Source organism: Sorex araneus, chromosome 5 (assembly GCF_027595985.1).
Source record: "Sorex araneus isolate mSorAra2 chromosome 5, mSorAra2.pri, whole genome shotgun sequence".
Taxonomy (NCBI): Eukaryota; Metazoa; Chordata; class Mammalia; order Eulipotyphla; family Soricidae; genus Sorex; species Sorex araneus.
This window is the reverse complement of record NC_073306.1, coordinates 84,757,931-84,778,261: the sequence shown is the minus strand read 5'-3', so window position 1 is coordinate 84,778,261 and position 20,331 is coordinate 84,757,931. Positions and strand designations below refer to the sequence as shown.

The 20,331-nt window shown below is 52.5% G+C and overlaps 1 protein-coding gene and 1 non-coding gene across 3 annotated transcripts; one reads left to right on the top strand and one right to left on the bottom strand.

The window, feature by feature from the left end:
* Positions 1-281: 281 nt before the first annotated feature.
* Positions 282-17,247, bottom strand: PKLR (pyruvate kinase L/R). 2 transcript variants are annotated; one of them, XM_004619286.2, is made up of 11 exons: positions 10,619-10,732; positions 9,055-9,237; positions 5,122-5,213; positions 4,892-5,023; positions 4,489-4,675; positions 3,953-4,223; positions 3,696-3,846; positions 3,315-3,467; positions 3,058-3,224; positions 1,177-1,358; positions 282-865 (listed from the first exon to the last, which is right to left on the bottom strand). In XM_004619286.2, exons 1-11 carry the CDS (start codon positions 10,716-10,718, stop codon positions 759-761), a joined length of 1,725 nt encoding a protein of 574 aa, XP_004619343.2. In that variant the 5' UTR covers positions 10,719-10,732; the 3' UTR covers positions 282-758. The 2 variants fall into 2 exon arrangements, with proteins under 2 accessions (XP_004619343.2, XP_054995338.1); XM_055139363.1 differs by lacking the exons at positions 282-865; positions 10,619-10,732 and adding an exon at positions 17,145-17,247 and having other exon boundaries at positions 879-1,358.
* A 511-nt stretch (positions 17,248-17,758) lies between these two features.
* Positions 17,759-17,890, top strand: LOC129405382 (small nucleolar RNA SNORA36 family). The gene has a single exon (XR_008630534.1). It is a non-coding gene; the product is annotated as a small nucleolar RNA SNORA36 family (small nucleolar RNA).
* Positions 17,891-20,331: the final 2,441 nt, after the last annotated feature.

The window sequence follows — 20,331 nt, the reverse complement described above, 5'->3', positions numbered from 1 at the left end:
AGACCCCCTCGGCCCACCCTGCCTTCTCCACAGCACCAGGAATGTGAGGCCTGGACCCCGAATCTCCTTTGCTTCTGGGTGGGGGCACTTGGGCCCCAGGGTACATGGGAGTTTTACACATACAGCTTCCAAACAGCTGGGTTTAACAATGAAAAAGAGACACTCAACTTGGCTCCTGGTTTGTGTGTGGGGACAAATGTGGGTATGAAGGAATTCCCATGTCCAGGAGGAGGCAGCAAGGTGAGGGGGCGGGGGTGGGGGGTGAGGACAGCTGGGGAGGCTGCAGCCAGCAGCAAGATGAGACCATCTGCCTCTCCCGGCACTCACAGCATTACTGTCCCCTCAGCCGTCAGGCACAAGCACAGGGCTCTGAAGTCCCAAAGCGGAAGCCTTGTCTGGACTGAGACCATGAGGAGGCATGGCTGTCAGAAGTGCCCAGATGAGGAGGAGGCCACAGTCAGCCTGAAGGAGCCCTACAGTCATGCCCGGGTGGCGGCTGGATGTGGTACCTCTCTCTCTCCTCAGTACCCGGCTGCGGGGCCACTGAAGCTGGGATTAAAGCTGCAGGCATCAGAGGGGACAGGGGCAATATGGCTGGCACGGCTAGGTGGACAGCTCGGCCCTGGACAGTCTTTTAGGGCCATTGCAGGGGAGGGGAGCCTGAAATGGGGCTAGGAAGCAGATGTTGCGGGGGAGGGGCAGGAGACACATGACCTGGGACAGATGAGGGGGAGTGTGGGTGGGGCAGCTGGGGCAGTTCAGGACACATTCAGTACTCGCATGATGTTGGTGTAGCCAGCGCCGGGCCGCCAGCCAGTCACCACGATCACCAGGTCTCCCGGGTGAAGGAAGCCACGCAGCTTTCCTGGGATGGGGCAGAGGGAGGGGGTGGGACCGTCACTGCCCGTGTGCTCTGCTGTAGCTTTAGGCTGCAGGTGTGACCCCGGATGGGCCCAGCTGTGTCAGCAGCTCGTGGGCTCCCCTATGGGCGTGGCCAGAGGCAGTGAGGCACCAGATTTCAGGGACAGCTGCAGGACAGACCCTGCACCCTCATTTCTCTCAGCCTTTGTCCTGAGGCCACACTGGGCCACCACCTGCAGGCGGTGGGGCGCCCCCTCTCTCCCAGGCACTCCACCCATGAAGGGTCCCTTGACCCCTGGTCTCCGCATGGCTCACCGCTGTCAATGCCGAACTGCACCCGGCGGTCCACGTCGTCCGCCCACACGGGCTCCGGAGGATCACGGTAGAGCAAGGGGAAGACTCCTCGACACAGGTGTGCCTGGCGGGCCGCCTGGGCGGAGCGTGTGATGGCAATGACGGCCGCCCGGGGGCGGTACCGGGACAGAAGCTGGGCGGAGCTGAGACAGCAGGGAGCTCAGACCAGAGGGAGAGTGTGGGCGTGGCCCCAGACTCCACATTCTGCTCTCAGGCACCGGCCACGCACGGTGAGACCCTGAGAAAGTCATTGTGTTTCTCAGACGATGGGGGTGGGGGAACACTCAGTGGCGCTCAGAGCTCACTCCTGGCCCTGTCTCAGGGATCACTCCTGGCAAGGTTCAGGGATCGGACTGTGGCCAGCCACGCGCTAGAGCTTACCTGTTGTATTGTCTCTCCTGTGACTACAATAAAATTCTGTGAAAGCCTTGGCTTTCTCACCTTAAAATGGGTCCAAGAGGGGCCGAGGAGATTGCTCAATGGGCGGGAGTACATGTTTTGCATGCAGGAGGCCTGTCTCTGTAAGGGCCCCAGGCACTGAGCAGGAACAGGCCCTGAGCATATTGAATGTGCCCCCAAATGAAACAAAAGACTCACAAGGAAGATCTGAGATAATAGGCCCCACAGCAAATGAGAACGGGGAGAAGCTTCTTTGAGAATCAAACCTCTCCTTTTTGAGTGGTGCGAGGGAGGGGCCCAGGGTCTCACACAGGCCAGGCAAAACTCAGTCACTGAGTTACTCTTCTGGCCCTCCTCAAGTCTCTCTTACCAACCTCCCAGAGTACCCAAGTTCACAGCTAACTTTCAGGCACTGTCTTGAATTCAGACCCTTCTTCAGCCCCATATATATATATATATACATATATATATATATATGCATGTGTGTATGTGTGTGTGTGTGTGTGTGTGTGTGTGTGGTTTGTCCCCTTTTTTGTCTTTAGGGGTCACACCCAGCAGTTCCTGACTTTGTGCTCAGGAGTGACCCCTGGCAATGCTCGAGGGATTCTATGCAGTGCTGGCTGTGTGCAAGAGAAGAAACTTAGCCCTGTGCTATCTCTGCAGCCAGGCTCTGGGCCCTTGTGTAAAAACTCAATATATCGTGAGGCTCTGTGCAGAGGATTTGCTCTGGGCCTAGGGTTCCACATTGTGTGGAAGCCACTGCCCCTTTCCCCCTGCCCTGTCCCTATCCTGGTTCACTGGAACAATTTCTGGTATCCTTTGAGACCCACCTCTCCTAGCTCCTGCCTTCACTGCTGCCTTTTCTCTTGGTATTACCTTTTTTTTTCCCCTTATGTTTACTGTTTACTGGGCCCGCTCGAGCTAATCGATGATCAATGGGATGACAGTGATACAGTGACAGTGATTTCTTTTAAGAATTTGTTTGGGGCTGGAGCAATAGTACAGGATGTTTGCCTTGCACGTGGTCGACCCAGGTTTGATCCCCAGCAGCCCATATGGTCCCCCAAGCACCACCAGGAGTAATTCCTGAGTGCATAAGCCAGGAGTAACTGCTGGGTGTGACCCAAAAAGAAAAAAAAAAGTTGTTTCAGGTCATAGCTTTTTTTTTTTTTTTTTGCTTTTTGGGTCATACCCAGTGATGCACAGGGGTTACTCTGGCTCATTCATTCAGGAATTACTCCTGGTGGTGCTCAGGGGACCATATGGGATGCTGGGAATTGAACCTAGGTCAGCTGTGTGCAAGGCAAATGCCCTACTCGGTGTACTATCGCTCCAGCCCTGCCTTTTCTCTTGGCCCTGCACTCTACTCTTCAGCACTGATGTGACAAAACCTGAGCTTCTGACCCTTCTGGAGACATCGTAGGGCTCACTGCAACCACTCACCGGCCAGTTTTGGTCAGCACAATTATGGCTGCGGCGCAGCACTTGAAGGCAGCCTCCACAGCACCAATGGCAGTGACCTCGGCGAGGTCCCGGCTCAGCGGGGCTGCCCGGCGCAGTTCCTCAAACAGCTGCCGGTGGTACACAGCGGCCTCGGCCTCACGTGCGATCTGCAGGCATCAGAGGGTCAGGCTGGGCAGAGGGCATTGGGTTTCCAGGCCTGGGCCACCTCCCAACCCCATGCTCCCCCAAGCACCTACCGCGTGCTGCATCTGAACAGCCTCCACAGGAAAGCTGCCCTTGGCGGTCTCACCCGAGAGCATGATGCAGTCCGCCCCATCGAGCACTGCGTTGGCCACGTCGCTGGTCTCTGCTCGAGTGGGCCGTGGTTTGGTGATCATGCTCTCCAGCATCTGGAGGAGATCTGGACATCAGAGCTGTCAGGGTCACACTCTGATCGGGTCTCTGACACCCACACTCGGTGTCCTACAAGTCAAAGATGCTCAGTATTGCTCCCTGATTTCACCCTCTGCAGAGAAAGCACTGCAGGACAAAATGTGCTCAGAGCTGAGGCGTGAGTCTCTCCCCCACCCACTGGGGGAGTGCCCCCCCAAATGCCAGGCTAAGGGCTTATTCCAGACCTGTGTGGCACAGACAACGGGCTTGCCCGCCAAGTTGCAACGACCGATCATCATCTTCTGAGCCAGAAAGACCTTCTCGGCTGGGATCTCAATGCCCAGGTCCCCGCGGGCCACCATGATGCCGTCGCTCACCTCCAGGATTTCATCAAATCTGGTTGATTGAGGCATGGGGTCAGGGTGGGGGAGGAGACAGGACAGGCCAGGGCTAGGCAAGGGAAAGGTGATGGGGACAGCTGGGTCCAAAGATTGCGTCTCACCTCTTCACACCTTCGTGGTTTTCGATTTTGCTAATGATCTTGATGCCCTGACCTTCAGGCCCCAGGGCAGACCGGACAGCAACCACATCACTGGCTTTCCGCACAAAGGACGCAAAGATGATGTCAACGCCATGCTCCACCCCGAACTGAAGGTCCCGGGCATCTTGCTCAGACAGCCCAGGAAGATCTACCAGGGCTCCTGGCAGGTTCACCCCCTTCCGGCTGCCTAGGGTGCCTCCGTTCTCCACTTCAGTCTCCAGCCCTCTGGAGCCTGCGGGTGTGGAAAAGGTCAGCCTAGGTCGAGGGGTGGGGAGAGAGGGGGCCTAACCACGCAGATCCCTCAGGAAGATCAAGGGCGTGTTCCTGCGTCTCTCGGTTCCACACCCTCGGCAGGCACATCGGGATAGTAGGTGAAGCAATCAAGGGCTCGCCAGTCCAGCCCCAACCCAGGGAGCCTGGCTGCCTGGAAGGGTGGCACCAGGGACCAGGCGCGCGCCTTCCAGGGCGCACAGCCCACGCAGGGGGCGCGTCCGCACCGATTTTCCTGACCGCGAGGGAGATGAGCCCGTCGTCGATGTAGATGTGGCCCCCCACCGGCACCACCCGGACGATATTAGGGTAGTCCACCCACACGGTCTTCGCGTCCCCCCGCGTTCGGAACTCCGGGTCCACCGTCACCAGCACCGAGGAGCCCTTCACCAGCTCCACTTCCGACTCAGGGCCCTGTGGACGCGGACCGTGGGAGGCTGCAAGTCAGCCCCGCCCCAAGGCCGCCCGAGCGCCCTGCCCGCCCCGTGCCCGCCCCTCACTCGCACCTGACCAGTTGGGGCGCGCGGCCGGCCGGGTCAGGCCCCAGCCCGAAGGTCCCCGGCCCGTGACCAGCGCGGCCCCGCCCGCCCGGCCTCCAGGGCCCGCCCAGCGCCCGCAACCGCCTCTCACCCCCTGCAGGACCCCGGTGCGAATCTCCGGTCCCTTGGTGTCCAGAGCGATGGCCACCGGGCGGTAGCTGAGCGGGGAGGTGGCCAGGCTCTCCACCGCCTCCCGGACGTTGGCGATGGACTGAGCGTGGTACTGGGGACGGAAGCGAGCCGGAGTTGCAGGGGCCGGCGGCGCCCGGACCCCGCGTCCCGCAGCCCCGCCCTCCTTCCTCCCGCCTCCCGGTCCCGCACCTCGTGGGAGCCATGGGAGAAGTTGAGCCGCGCGATGTTCATGCCGGCCTTGATCATCTCCTTGAGGCGCTCCACCGAGCGCGATGCGGGCCCTGCAACCAGAGAGCCCGCTCAGGCTGCGGCGGTCCCCCCAAAACCGAGAGAAGCCATCACGCCTCTCAGAGAAGCCCCTCTTCCCCCGCGCCCCAGAGGCCCGGTGATTTGACCGGTGTCCCTTGACACCACCTGTGGTGTGGATGTGTGGGTATCCCATGTAAGAGAGATGTATGGGAGCCAGAGAGAGAGAGAGAGAGAGAGAGAGAGAGAGAGAGAGAGAGAGAGAGAGAGAGAGAGAGCAACAGGCTTATGGTGATTGGTTGCCTTGCAGGAGGCCGGCAGGGTTTGATCCCAGCACCACCTATGGTCCTCCAAAGCCCAAAGCTAGGTGTAAGCCCTAAGCACTGTCTGGTGTAAGCAGGCAAAAAATGAAGAGTGATGTGTAGCAGGGGATGGGTGCCAGCTGTGGGGCACAGAAGTTTTCTGTTTTGGGGCCACACCAGTAGTCCTGCCTCTGGGACTCTGGCCTCCCTCCACCCTACTGCTGGATCTGGGCTAGGTCCTTTACAGACTTCTTTGGATCATGCTTGTCTTAACACTAGCCGCTGGGCCTCAGAGCAATAGTACAGAGGGTGGGGCGTTTGCCTTGCACTCCGCTGACCGGGGTTCAATCCCTGGCATCCCATATGGTGGTCCCCCAAGCACTGCCTGGAGTAATTCCTGAGTGCTAGAGCAAAGAGCAACCCCTGAGCATCGCTGGGTGTGACCCAAAACCAAAATAAAAAAAGACTAGCTGTGCCCTTCTATTTGCCGATTTTGTTTTGGAGGCCTTCATTGCAGTGCTGGGACTACCCTGGGTACCCCTGGGGCTGCACTGGAGGCCATGGGGTGGCAGGGACTGAATCCAGGTCTTGTGCCACCAGACCTTTGAACTCTCTCTGTCCTCTCATCTGTCAATAAAAGAAGCCTCACAGCTTTACTTATTTATTGGTTTCTTTTTACTTCTTTTTTTTTTTTTCTGGAGGGCACACCCAGTGGTGTTCAGGGCTTACCCCCGGGCTCTCTGCTTAGGGATCACTCCTGGCAATCCTTGGGGGACCCTATGGTGTCAGGTATTAAACTAGTCAGCCTCTTGCAAGATAAATGCCATACCTTCTGTGCTATTTCTCCAGCCCCTCTGGTTTCTTATATTTTATTTCTTTTAAAATTTTAAATATTTATTTATATATTAAGGGTTTGGGCCCACACCCAGAGATGCTCAAGGGTTACTCCTGGGTCTGTGCTCAGGGATTACTACTGGTGGTGCTCAGGGGACCGGTAGAATGCTGGAGATTGAACCTGGGTTGGCCACATGCAAGGTAAGTACCATCCCCACTGTACTCTCTTCAGTCCCCTTATGTTTTAATTTCTTTTTTTTTTTCTTTTTGGGTCACACCTGGTATTGCACAGGGGTTACTCCTGGCTCTGCACTCAGGAATTACTCCTGACGGTGCTCAGGAGACCATATGGGATGGTGGAAATCGAACCTGGGGTCGGCCGCGTGCAAGGCAAATGCCCTATCCACTGTGCTATCACTCCAACCCCGATATGTTTTAATTCTTCTTCTTCTTCTTCTTCTTCTTCTTCTTCTCTCTCTCTCTCTCTCTCTCTCTCTGCTTTTTGGGTCAAACCCAGTGATGCACAGGGGTTATTCCTGGCTTTGCACTCAGGAATTACTCCTGGCGGTGCTCGGGGGACCATATGGGATGCTGGGAATCAAACCCAGGTCAGCCGTTCAGCCGTGTGCAAGGCAAATGCCCTACCTGCTGTGCTATCATGCCAGCCTCTGTGTTTTACTTCTGATCTTACTTCACACCCTCAGTTGCTCAGGGGCTGCAGCAGCTCTGTGCTAGGGGTCACTCCCAGTGGTACTCAGGGGAACTTTGTGCAGCAGAGAATTAAACCCAGGCCTCCTGCATGCAAAAACATGTGCTCCAGTCCGTTGATCTATCTCCCCAGCCCATTCTCCTGGCTTTAATCCCATCTGCACACAGACACCTCCCAAATTCATATCCCAATTCAGACCTCAGTCCCAGCCTAGAGTTGTGTATCTCACTGCCTACTGCCTATCACTTTTGAAGCCTAATACAGTTCTCAGACTCACATCTCCCACACTGAACCGCTGATCTCCTCCCCAGACCTTTCCTGCCTGTGTTACTTAGGCCAGAAGCCTTGGAGCCATTCTTCAGTCTTTCCCCGCCTCCTCAGCTCCCAGATCCAACCAAGAGGCCATGCTGCCTGTGCTCCCTTCACAAATGCTTCGAATATGCTCCCTGACCTTACCAGCACTCCACTACCAGCACCTCATCTGAACCAGAATAGACAGAGGAGCTTCTGCACCCCCTCCTCAATCTGCTTTCAATAAATACAATAGTTCTGCTAATATATAGGAGCTTGTCACTCCCCTCACACTCTGAGAGCAGTTTTCCATTTCTCTCGGGAACTATCACCTCAGACCTGGGAAGCAACTCAAAGGGCTGGATCTTATACTCTGCCTGGGGAACCTCAGGGATTGGGACCCTGCCACCAAAGGTCACTATCCTGGGAAGGTTCCCAGAAAGAACTCCCATGTGTGCCCTAGCAAAAAAGAAGTCAATGCCAAGGGGCAGAACGATAGTACAGGGTGTAGGGCCTTTGCCTTGCCCGTGGCTGACCTGGGTTTGATCCCTGGCATCTCATATGGCCCCCAAGCACTACGAGGTGTGATCCCTGAGTATCATGTGATCCCTGAGTATCGCAGGGTGTGGCCCCTCAAATAAATCTCAATTCAAATTTGTTATTATTTGGTGTGGGGCTGCCATTGGGCCATACAGGGCTAACTCCTGGATCCTCTGTATTCAGGGGTGACTCCTGGTGGTGTTTGGGAAACTGTATATGGTACCAGGGATTGAACCCAGGTAGGCCACATTCAGGGCAAAGCTCCTTCCCCACTGCACTATCTCTCCAGCTCCCTATAATTTTCTGACTTTATAATAATTTAGAATTTGCTATGGTTCTGGGGATCAAACCAAGGGCCACACACACTTAAGGCATGTACTCTACCACTGAGCCATCTCCTTGGCCCCAATAATTTACTTTGCGGGGGATAAGAGGTAGTAATGCACCTTGTGGGATTTGGGGGCTATTTTCAGGTCACAGGTCACTTCTGGATGTAGTTGGGGGACCACACCGTTCTGTGAATGGAATCAGAGTTGGCAGCATGCAAGTAAGCTCCTTAATCCCTGTACTAATCTCTCCAGTCCAGGCCAAATCATTTTATTTTATTATTATTTTTTTGCTTTTTGGGTCACACCTGGTGATGCACAGGGGTTACTCCTGGCTCTGCACTCAGGAATTACTCCTGGGTGCTCAGGGGACCATATGGGATGCTGGAAATTGAACCCGGGTTGGCCACGTGCAAGGCAAACGCTCTACCCGCTGTGCTATCTCTCCAGCCCCCCAGGCCCAATCATTTTAAAGGAATATATTATGTTTATTTGTATTGTCCCTCCTGGCTAGATTGCCAGCTCCCTAAGTGTGGTGATTTTGTCTACTGCGCCCACCCACTCCCAGGGCTCAAAGCCTTGGTTGAGAGCTCAGTGCACATTTGCTGAGTGAATGATCTCATCAAACAAGAGGTCTCCAAGGAGACAAAAACTTGAGGGTGGGTGATATTGTACCACAGGGAAGGTGTTTGCCTTGCATGTGGTCTACCCAGGTTCCATCCCCAACACCCCATATGGTCCTCCAGACCAGGAGTGGCCCTTGAGCTCAGCCAAGTGTGGCCCCTAAGCAAACCAAAAACAACAAACCCAAAGCTAGGGAAGCACTTTGAACAGTAGGGACAGGCTGGCCATGCCGTGCGCTAGGGGCACTTACCGATTGTCGCAATGATGCTGGTGCTGCGAGCGGCCACAGGCTCAGAGTCGATGTCCAGCAGGCACAGGTGCTCCAGAAAGGTGTCTGCCATGGCAGCCGGCAACTGTTGCCGCTGGAAGAATGCCGTGCCCAGCTCCTGGGTCAGCTGTGCCACGCTAGCCCGCCTCAGGTATCCCGCTGGCCCTGCAGGAGAAGGGGCTGTTGGCTCACTGGCCTCCCTTCCTGCTCAGTCTTCCTTTCCTGCTGCTTGCTCCCGTCTGGGCGGGCTCTGCTTGGGAGCTGGCTGAGGCCTTCCAAGTCTCAGGTCGTGCCGAGGAAGCAGCAGCTGTTAACAGTGGTCTCCTCGCTACAGCCCTGGAGCCCCAGGCTGAGAAAGATGAAAGAATGTGACTCCAGCCCTTCAGCTTCTAAGCAGGAGCTGGGACCCCCATGCGGGCCTGATTGCCTCTAGGCTCCTGTCCTTAGCCACCCTCACGACACCCTGCTGTATGCCTTCCTCAGCTGCAGTGCCTCTGGTCATCATTCCTGCTGGCCCCTCATTATCCAAGCCCAACCACTCAGTTCCAGGCCAGAGCAATACTACAGCAGGGAGGACACTTGCCTTGCACACGGCCAACTGGGTTCCATTTCCGGCATCCCATATGGCCCCTCAGTACTACCAGGAATGATTCCCGAGTACAGAGCCAAAAGCACATACCCTGAGTACAGCTGGGTATGCCCTTCCTCCTCCCCCAAAATTGTTATATCTGAAAGCAGTGAATCACTGAGTTCCTTCTGAGCAACTTGTCCCCCACCATTCTACCCCAGCCCATTCCTCTGAGCTTCTCAGCTCCTCCAAGGCTCTCCAGTCCTGTGGCCTGTGGCCCTGCCCCCCAGCCTCACCCGCCATGCTTGTCTCCTGAGGCCCCTCCACACTGTTTCTGACACCCAGCCGAACGGGGCTGAGGATCAGGTGCCTGGTTAAACAGTCACTGTGTCCCCACTGTTCCAGGGGCCAAAGTCGAGGAGGCACGGGACTGCCCCGTGGGCTCCCCTCTGCCCTGCCTCTAGGGGTCACAAGAGACCCAAGACCCAGGTCCATAAGGCCACGGGAACATGGACTGTTCAAGGTTGGCCTGATGAAACTGCATCCAGGTCTGGCTGGGGGACATGAATTCCAGAGGTTCAAATTCCACCTGCGGGTAGGTGCTCTGAAGCATCAGCAGGAACACAGTTCCACCTCAGCCCCTGCTGACTGGTGGTGAAGAGAGGACAGTGCACCCCCGTCTCCACTCCTAATCTACCCCCCCTCCCCTCTTTCTCCAACGCTCTCTCTCTCCCTTCCTCTCTCTCTCCCTTTCTCTCTCTTTTTCTCTCTCCCTGCCCTCACCTCTTTTTCTATTGGGCTATATACCCAGCAGTTCTCAGGACTTACTCCTGGGTCTGTGCTCAGGGATCACTCCCAGCAGCGCTTGGGACCCTCTATTGGGTGCTGTCAAACCCTGGGGTCAGCTACAAGCAAGGTGAGTGCCTTCCTTACTGTGCTATCTCTCCGGCCCCCAAGATGCTGCCAGCCCCATCTTACCTCCTGGAACCCCAATAAGGATGGACTTTGCTAAGTCCTTTTGGGACTTAGAGACCCATGACCAGAGCTGCTGGTGTTGTGTGTTCTCCTGGGTCGACATGCTTCTAGCATGTGGGGCTGGCACTGTCTGGACTGAGAGAGAGGGAGGGGGCCTACACAACCGCTGTCTTTATCTAAGGGAGCCAGAGAAAGAAAAGGGGCACACCCAGCAGGCAGGCCACCCCATCCCCACAGACTCCCTCCCCCAGACCTCCTGTCTCTGCTCCTATATTGGGGCTTTCTCCCTCTTGAAGCTGTTTGTCCTGAGAGTTTTATGATCCATTCACACTGTCAGGTCATCAGCCTGAACTGGGACTTTTTTTGCCCCATGAATATGGCCTCCTTAGTACCTTCCAAGCTGAATATAGGAAGCAGAGGATGTAGGGTAGAAACTGAGCCTAAAGCAAGGATATAAGAGGGGGTTGGCCTCATGTCTAGGCTGAATGACCAGTCTGGGGGGAGTATGGGGGGAGGCACTTTCTTGCACATGGCTGACCCAGGTTCAATCCCCAGCACCACATATGGTCCCCTGAGCACCACCAGGAGTGATCGCTGAGTGTGGAGCCAGGAGTAACCCTGAGTACAGGCAGGTATGGTTCAAAAACAAACAAACAACAACAACAACACACACGCACAAACAAAAAATGGCTTTAGATTTTAAGGTTCATGAAGGGATCAACAGTAGTGCTGGAACGGAGATGTCTGTGGGGAGAAGAGAGAATAGATTACAATGAAGTGATCCTAGTCAAGTCTTGATTTCAAGAACAAGGAGGGACCATGTAGCGTGAAGAGTTTTCTCTAGGGTTTGAGAGTATACATGCCAAATTTCAAGGGGTGAAGAGCTTGATGTGAAAGAGAAGAAAAGTGGCAGGAAGGCCTCGGGCTGGACTGAAGGGGGTGTGGGGCAGGTTGGTCTCTGATACTGCAGGCTGGAGCTGAGCCTTGGGGCACAAGGTTACCAACTGTGGGGTGACAAGTGGCAAGTGGGGAGAAAGTTGATAACAGGCTCATGAGTATGAAGGGGGAAGTTATAAGTAATCCAGGCAGAAGAGGCAGTGGGGCAGGAGAGGGAGCATAGAATTGAGACTTTTTGTTTGTTTTGGTTTTGGGACCACATCTGGCAGCGCTCAGGACTTGCTCCTGGCTCTGTGTTCAGAGATCTCTCCTGGCGGTGTCGGGGGCCCTTATCTGGTGCTGGAGGTCAAAGTCAGGTCAGCTGCATGCAAGGAAAGGGCCTTAACTGCTGTACTATGTCTCTGGTCCCTTAAGGTGTATTTTGGAGCATGCAGGCTGACTGTGATGATGGATATGATGAAAGAGAGGAGGTGGCTTACTTACCTGAAGGTTGGCAGGCACAGGTCTGTTTTGGTACATGGTAGTGCCACTCACTACTCAGTCACTGTGCCTAGAGAAGTCATAGATTTGAGGGGGGAGTTCAAGGTTTTCAAATCGAACAGGCTAATCTTGAGATGCCAATGAATAACTAAAATCAATAGACAAATAGTTGGAACTGTTTATGGTTCTGACTGTGTGCTAGAATAGAGATCATCTCTCTCTAGGGCTGAAGCAATAGTACAGCCAGTAGGGCACTTACCTTACATATGACCGATATGAATTTGACCCTAGAGTACCTTTTGGTTCCCTGAGCCCTCCAAGAGTGATCCCTGAGCACAGAGCCAGAAATAAGTCTGGAGCACTTCCAGGTGTGCCCCCCACAATAAAATAGACCATCCTCAGGGGCTGGAGCGATACCACAGCGGGTAGGGCATTTGCCTTGTACGCAGCCGACCTGGGTTCGATTCCCAGCATCCCATATGGTCCCCCGAACACTGCCAGGAGTAATTTCTGAGTGCAAAACCAGGAGGAACCTCTGAGCAAAAATTTAAAAATAAATAAATAAATAAATAAAAATTGACCATCTTCCTCCTCCTCCTCCTTCTCTCTCTCTCTCCTTTATTTGTAATGCTGGGATCAAACATTCAAGATATGCGGTCTCCTGCATCCCCAACATCCCTGCTGCTATTAGCGTGGCACCCTAGAAGAAGGTGGCATCACATAGGGAGCACGCAGGTTGCCGCCTCTACTCCGCGTGGGGGCAGGAGCCACTGCTCTCGCTGCTGCTGGGTGCCAGGGTCAGAGGGGCCCGAGCCAGGCATTGATCTGCAGCCCCGCTTGTGCGAGGTCCCACAGGGCAGAGATCCTGCCGTGGTCCTTCTCTCTCCGGGTTCTCAGGCTGTTCTCCCTCTAAACTTAGATTTAGAGACTAAACTAGACTAAGCTGGAGGCTGGAGCCATAGTACAGCAGTTTGGGAGCTTGCCTTCCATGAGGCCAACCCAGATTTGATCTGCGGCATCCCATAGAGTCCCCCCCAGCCCCCCAAGTACCTCTAGGGTGTGACTCAAAATACAAATGAAACAAAATAAACTTAGATCAGGTCATTCAGCCTAGACATGAGGCCAGGCCCCATCCTTTGTGACTTCTGAGCATCAGGCCAGCTCCTTAGTACCAAATAGGCTCCTGAAACAGCCTGGGTGTGTTCACCTCCTTTAATGAGTCCCATGTCCTAATGGAACCAGCGTGATGTGATTCTCTGGGCTTGAACACCTCATCAGTGGTAGGTCTGGGTCCTGGGTCCAGAGAATGTAGCTTCAAACCCTCAATTATCACCAGTTAACCCCATTGCTTCTTTTTCTAAACTGCTCCAGGGAAAAGAAAGAGGAGCTAAAATGCCAGATGCTAGGGCTGAGATCATGAGTAAAACTTCCTAAGATGGAGGAGAGCCTGGAGTTGTCGGCTCTAAATACAGAAGACAGAACAAGTTGTTGTAAATGGAGTTTGCTTAATTAAGTGAACCCAGACAAAGTCCCGGGAGGAGAACAGGTCTTCACTTACACTGGCTGATCAGACTGGCGGACCTAGGCTGAACCCTGCTTCAGAGACCTGCCTAGGCCAGGCAAGCACCAGAAACATTAGACAAAGCTGAGAGGACCAAGAGCCTGTTTGGATTTTGATTTTATTTTAGTTTTTGCTTTTTTTCTGATGCTCAGGGTTTACTTCTGGTTCTCTGCACTCAGAAATTACTCCTGGTGGTGCTCAGGGGGCTATATAGGAGCAAGGATTGAACCTGGGTTGGCCACATGCAAGGCAAATGCCCTACCCGCTGTACTATCACTTTGGCCCATCAAGAGCCTGTTTTTACAGGGTTTTACCACAAATTTATCATGATCATACAACTCAAGTAAAAAACTCAAATAAAAGACATGATTTTTAACCATGTCAAATATAAATTATTTTATATTTTATTTTTAAAAAATTTTAAATATAAAATAATTTTAATATAAAAATTTTAAATATAAAATTTTAAAAAATTAATTTTTTAATATTTTAATTTTTTAAAAAATATAAAAGATATAAAATCAAAACTACAGACACATAGTCTAAATTTCCTTTAAAACGAAGATGGATTGGGGCTGGAGCAATAGCACAGTGGATAGGGCGTTTGCCTTGCACGCGACTGACCAGGGTCCGATTCCCAGCATCCCATATGGTCCCCCCACCCCAGCACTGCCAGGAGTAATTCCTGAGTGCAAAGCCAGGAGTAACCCCTGTGCATCTCTGGATCTGACCCCCCAAAACAAACAAACAAACAAAAACAAAGATGGATTATGGACAACAGTGGGAAGCAGAGAGAACATGAGAGGCCACAGGACTGGGAACTCAGTGCTGGGAGGAGATGTGTGTGTATGTGTGTGTGTGTGTGTGTGTGTGTGTGTGTGTGTGTGTGTGTGTGTGTGTGTGTGAGGGGGACATACCTGCCACATGTAAGGTTGGTCTGCACTCCAGAACCACTAGGGAGGGGAAGAAAGAGACCCAAGGTCCAACATGTTAGCAAGACCTGGGGATTGATGCCATAAAGAAGCCCTCATTCATTCATTCATTCTCTCTCTCTCTTTCTCTTTTGGGGACCCACACATAGCAGTGCTTAGTGGTCTTTCCTGCCTCCGTTTTCAGGGATCACTCCTGGTAGTGTGTGGGACCATATCGGATCCAGGTTGTCCACATGCAAGGCAAGTGCCCTTACTGCTGTGTGATGGCTCTGGCCCCAACCTTCATTCTTTCTGATCCAGCTACTGAGCTGACATTAGATAGGAGCGGTCTGGCTGCCCCTGGGTCCATAGTGACCATGTCACAGATGAACTGCACCTTGTCACCGAACTGGGCAGCCCAGAGCTGAGGCCTCTGATTAGAAACTAGGTAAAGGACAAACCTCCAGGACCCAAATGGAAGGGATGCTTTCAATTTTTCCTGATGAGAGCCTACCTTACCTGGTCCACAGTTCCACACATATGATGTGGCCCCTGGAGATGGACACACAGACAGACACAAGCATCGACGCAGGGTCCACCACATGCATGGTCAGGGCAGGGTGGTTGCCTTGTGTGCAGCCAACCAGGTTCTATCCCACATAATGGTCCTCCAAGCCTGCCAGGAGTAAGCCATGAGCACCACTGGCTATGGCCCAAAACCTAAAAATAAATAAAAGAGGGGCCGAAGAGATAGTATAGTGGGTAAGGCCCTTGCCTTGCATGTGGCAGACCCGGGTTTAATCTTTGACATCCCAAATGGTCCCCTGTGCACAACCAGGAGTGATTCCCAAGTGCAGAAGCAAGGGTAAGTCCTAAGCACTGTCGGATGTGGCCCCAAAACAAAAACAAGTAAATAAATAAAAGAAAATAAATATAGCATGCCAAGCATGTCACGACTCTGTCAGGACACGGAAGGGACCAGGAGGGAAAGCGCTGTGGGCGAGGGTTACAGAAGCGACCAAAGCTGAATGAAATCCAGTACGGAGACCACTTAGTGCTAGAATACACGCACACAGGCACACATGTGTGCAGGTCCCGCTTCCCACCCATGCACACCCCTCCAACCCTAACACACACGATCCACGCATACCCAAACACAGAAACACTCTTCCACGCACCAGACCTCGCACTTTTCCGCCAGTACCCGCTCATGCGCTCTTGTGCACATACTGAACTCAAGGCCACTTTTCTTTTTTTTTTTTTTTTTTTGCTTTTTGGGTCACACCCGGCGGTGCACAGGGGTTACTCCTGGCTCTGCACTCAGGAATTAGCCCTGGCCATGCTCAGGGGACCATATGGGATGCTGGGACTCGAACCCGGGTCCACCGCGTGCAAGGCAAACGCCCTACCCGCTGTGCTATCGCTCCAGCCCCGCACTTTTCTTTTTCAAACACCCGCGGGCCCGCATCCTAAAGATAGCGCGGGCCGACCACCGGGGGTCGCTGGAGCGCTGCATGCGGCCACCGCCCCGCTCGCGCCTCCCTAGGTCCCTAGCAGGCACAGCAGCGCCGACTGCGGGGTCTCCCGCCGGCCCCGGAGCCCGCCCCGCCCCCAAAATGCCTGACCACCTCGCCTGTTCGAGCCAAGACACGCCCCTAAGGAGCCTGACCGTGCCCCCGACCATTCAGAACAGGGCACGCCCCTCCTCACTCTTTACATAACGACCCCGCCCCTCACCTGCAGGCATGGCCCCGCCCACCCCGCCCCGCGCTCTCCTGATCCTGACGCAGCCCAGAGTTCAGCTCCGCCGCGGCTCCGCCTCTCCCTCCCTTCGCCCTCTTCTTTCCCAAACCGGGCGGAGCGGAGAGCCGTGCTCCGAGCTTGTTTCAGCTGGCACAGACCATCCGCTGGGAGGAGAGCACCGGCAGTAACAGGGAGAGCGGGATTCTTGTAGGGTAATAAAGAAAAGAAAAAAGAAAAATTAGAACCCCAGGGTAGGGACCTGCACTTTCCCAAAAGTTCTAGAGTGTTCGAAATGAGCTTACGTGTAACTGGTAGATCTTTGTGCAATGTTCAAGATTCAGAGATGCAGGGAGGAGCTGGTGGGCCGCAATGTAAGGCAAGCGCCCTCCCTACTCGCTGAACTCTGACCAGCCCCACTGTCCCCATGAATTTTCTGGGCTTACTCCCTCTCAAGATCATGAGTGGAAACAATCTAGCCCTTGTCTTTGTGTGACATTTTGTCTCAGCATAATGTTTTCAAGGTTCACCCCTGAAGTACCTATGCATCAGAATATACCCCCTTTATTTAGTTAGTTATTGGGCCACCCCCAGTGCTGCTCTGGGCTTACTCCCTCCCAAATCCCAGAACTGAATCTGGGCTCTCCAGCTGCAAAGAGCTCACTCTTCCTGAGTACTGCTTTGAGCCAGTGAGCAGGACAGTAAAAGATGAGACTTTGCAGGGTATTGTTTCATGCTGGTGTGACCCTAAAGGTGTCAGTGTTGCTCTCTATGCTCACTTGAGTCACCTGGATCTTTCAGACAGCTCATGTCCTCCCCAGGGAGATTAGAAAGCTTCTCAAATCTCAACGGGGTTAAGTTCCCTCAGGAGAGAAATTAAAGTCCACACTAACAAAGGATATGTCGGGCTGGAGAGAAAGGACAAGGGTAAGGCTCTTACCTTGCATGCAGCCCAACTAAGTTCGATCCCTGAGCAACCCCAGGAGTTAACTTTGAGCACAGAGCCAGGAGTAACTGTTGAGCATCTCCAGGTATGGTTTTTCCCACCTGGAAAAAAAAATGAAAAAGATTCTCAGAAGCTCATTCAAAATCCATGGTGGGACTAGAGAGGCAGTTCAGAAGTTTGCCTTGCACATTATCAAACTTGGTTCAAATCCCTGGCACCACCTGTGTTCCCCTGAGCACTGCCAGGGGTCACTCCTAAGTACTGAGCCAGAATAGCCCCTGAGCATGGCCAGGTATGACGCTACTCCTCCTACTTTGTCCCCATCAAAAGGAAAAAATTTAGGGGCTGGAGCACAGCGGGTAGGGCATTTGCCTTGCACACAGCTGACCCAGGTTCAATTCCCAGCATCCCATATGGTCTTCTGAACACCGCCAGGAGTAATTCCTGAGTGCAGAGCTAGGAGTAACCCCTGTGCATTGCCGGGTGTGACCCAAAAAGCAAAATAAATAAATAAACAAATAAATTATAGAGATATTCTCAGTTCTCTCTTTGTGCTAAATTGGGTGGATGTGCAATAGTTGCAACCCAGGGAGAAAGGTCTGAGCACAAACCAAAGTGTTGAGCCTAGTTCAGTGCTGCTTCCCATCCTGGTAATTAAACTCTGGGACATTAAGATAAGGTCTGGGAGAGATGACTGGGTAAAAGGTATGTTTCTATTAATTTCCTCCTAACTTAGGAAAGAAAGAAAGAAAGAAAGAAAGGAAGAAAGAAAGAAAGAAAGAAAGAAAGAGAGAGAGAAAGAAAGAAAAAAAAAGAAAGAAAAAAAGGAAAAATAAATAAAGAAAACACATCTGAGCACAGCAACTACACAGCCCATACAGTTGAATTTTGACCAGCAGAACCAACCAAATCAGTGCCCTGTGATTTAACAGCCAATCAGCTAGTGGGCCCAAGTTGGGATGATGTAGAGATAAAAGGAGACTGGGAAGCTGTATGGTTACTGTTTATTTTTTTTTAATTTTATTTTTTAGTGGGCCCAAGTTGGGATGATGTAGAGATAAAAGGAGACTGGGAAGCTGTATGGTTACTGTTTATTTTTTTAAAAATTTTATTTTTATTTACTTTTTTTGTTTGCTTTTGGGGTCACACCCAGCGATGCACAGGGGTTACTCCTGGATCATGCACTCAGGACTTACTCCTGGTGGTGCTTGGGGGACCATATGGGATGCTGGGGATCAAACCCGGGTCGGTTGCGTGCAAGGCAAACGTCCTACCCGCTGTGCTATCGCTCCAGCCCCTGTTACTGTTTAGAGGGCTGTTGGTGACAAGAAGTTAAAGGAAGTCATTCTTATTTTTTTGTTTTTCATTTTGTTTTTGGGCCACACCCAGCTGAGCTCAGAGCTTACTCCTGGCTCTGTGTTTAGAAATAACTCCTGACAGGGCTTGGGGAACCAGATGGGGTGCCAGGGATCAAACTTGTGTTTTGTCATGTGCAAGGCAAGCATGCTACCAGCTGTATTGTTGCTCAGACCCAAAGGAAAATATACAAATATGAATCTTTAACCTCAGATCAGGAGAACTTAATCGCCCTTGAAAAAAATTTTTGTTTGGTTTTGGCTCTGTGCTCAGGAGTCACTCCTGGGGTGGGGGGTGGGGCACAGGGGACCATCTGTGCTGCCAGAAATTGAACCTGGGTTAAGCATGTGAAGGCAGCTTATACTATCTGTCCAGTCTGTCACTCAAAAAAATTTTAACTTGGGAAGAATTTGGGCCATTCATGGCTATGCTTAAGGTTACTCCTGGCTCTTTGCTCATGGATCACTCCCAGCAGTGCCTGGGGACACCTATGTGATGCCAGGGCTTGGATTGGCGTCAGAATATTGCCAGCCTCCGTTAACCTCTTTTTCACCCCATGAACCAATGTGCCTCTGATGTAAGGAAGACGATTTAAAGGTCAGCTAAACCCTCACTTTTACTATTCTTTTTTGTTTTGGGGTCACACCTGGTTATGATCAGGGATTACTCCTGGTGGTGCTTGGGGAACCATATGGAACACTGGGGAGCTGGGTCAGCCACATGCAAGGCAAGCACCCTGCTTGCTGCGCTGTTGCTCCGGCCCCTTAAACCCTTACTTTGAGGAGATTTGCCAATCAAGATAAAGCTGCAGAAATAGGAAGTCGGAGGGACGGCCTAAGGGACAAGAACAGGCCCACTTGCATGTCACTGCTGTAAAGAATGGCTTGAACTCCAAGTAAATCCTAGAGTCAGGCTACCAGCCAGGTGTTTGCTTCAGACCAAATCAGTAAGAGGAGGCAATGAATCTGTGTGGGAAAGGCGACACTGGAAGTGTCCACATCTAGGGTCATCACACTGTCTTCCCCTCAGTGTCCAAGACGAGTTTGTAGAAGCATGCATCTCCCAGCCTAAGAGGGGGTAGGCTGGAAGGCTGAATGCAGGTCACAGCTGAGCAGAAACAAGGGACAAGTTGTTTCCTGCAGGTCACCTGGCTGACTTCATTTCACAGCTGGGAGCCTTAGGTCACCCTAGCCCGTTTCTCAATTGATGCCAGAGCTGCCTCATCTGTTTATAGCCAACCTTCAGCGTTTCTCTAAGCCAACTCAGGTTAAATCGCTGATGTAAATGGGACCTTCAAAAGAAAAGTTAAGGGGCTGGAGCAATAGCATAGTGGGTAAGACATTTGCCTTACACGTGGCCGACCCGGGTTCAATTTCCAGCATCCCATGTGGTTCCCTGAGCACTGCCAGGGGTAATTCCTGAGTGCAAGAGCCAGGAGTAACCCCTGTGCATCACCAAGTGTCACCCAAAAAGCATAAATAAATAAATAAATAAAAACAACAAAATAAAAGTTAAGGGCTGGAGGGAGAGTACAGCAGAGCACGTAGGGTGCTAGTTTTGCACCTGGCTGACCATTTTGATCCTGAAGACCCCATATACTCCCTCAAGCACTGACAAGAGTAATTCCTTAGATGAGAGCCAGGAGTAACTCAGGAATAACTGTCAGTATGATTCCTGACCTCAGAGCCGAGTGTGACACCAAAACAAAAAACAAGAAAAAGAAAAGCTGCTTAAGTTCTGTACTGAATTTACTAGGATATTTTTTTCACTCGATCCTAACTTTACTAAAAACTGAGAACCAAATTCCATTCTGATGAGCTAGTTG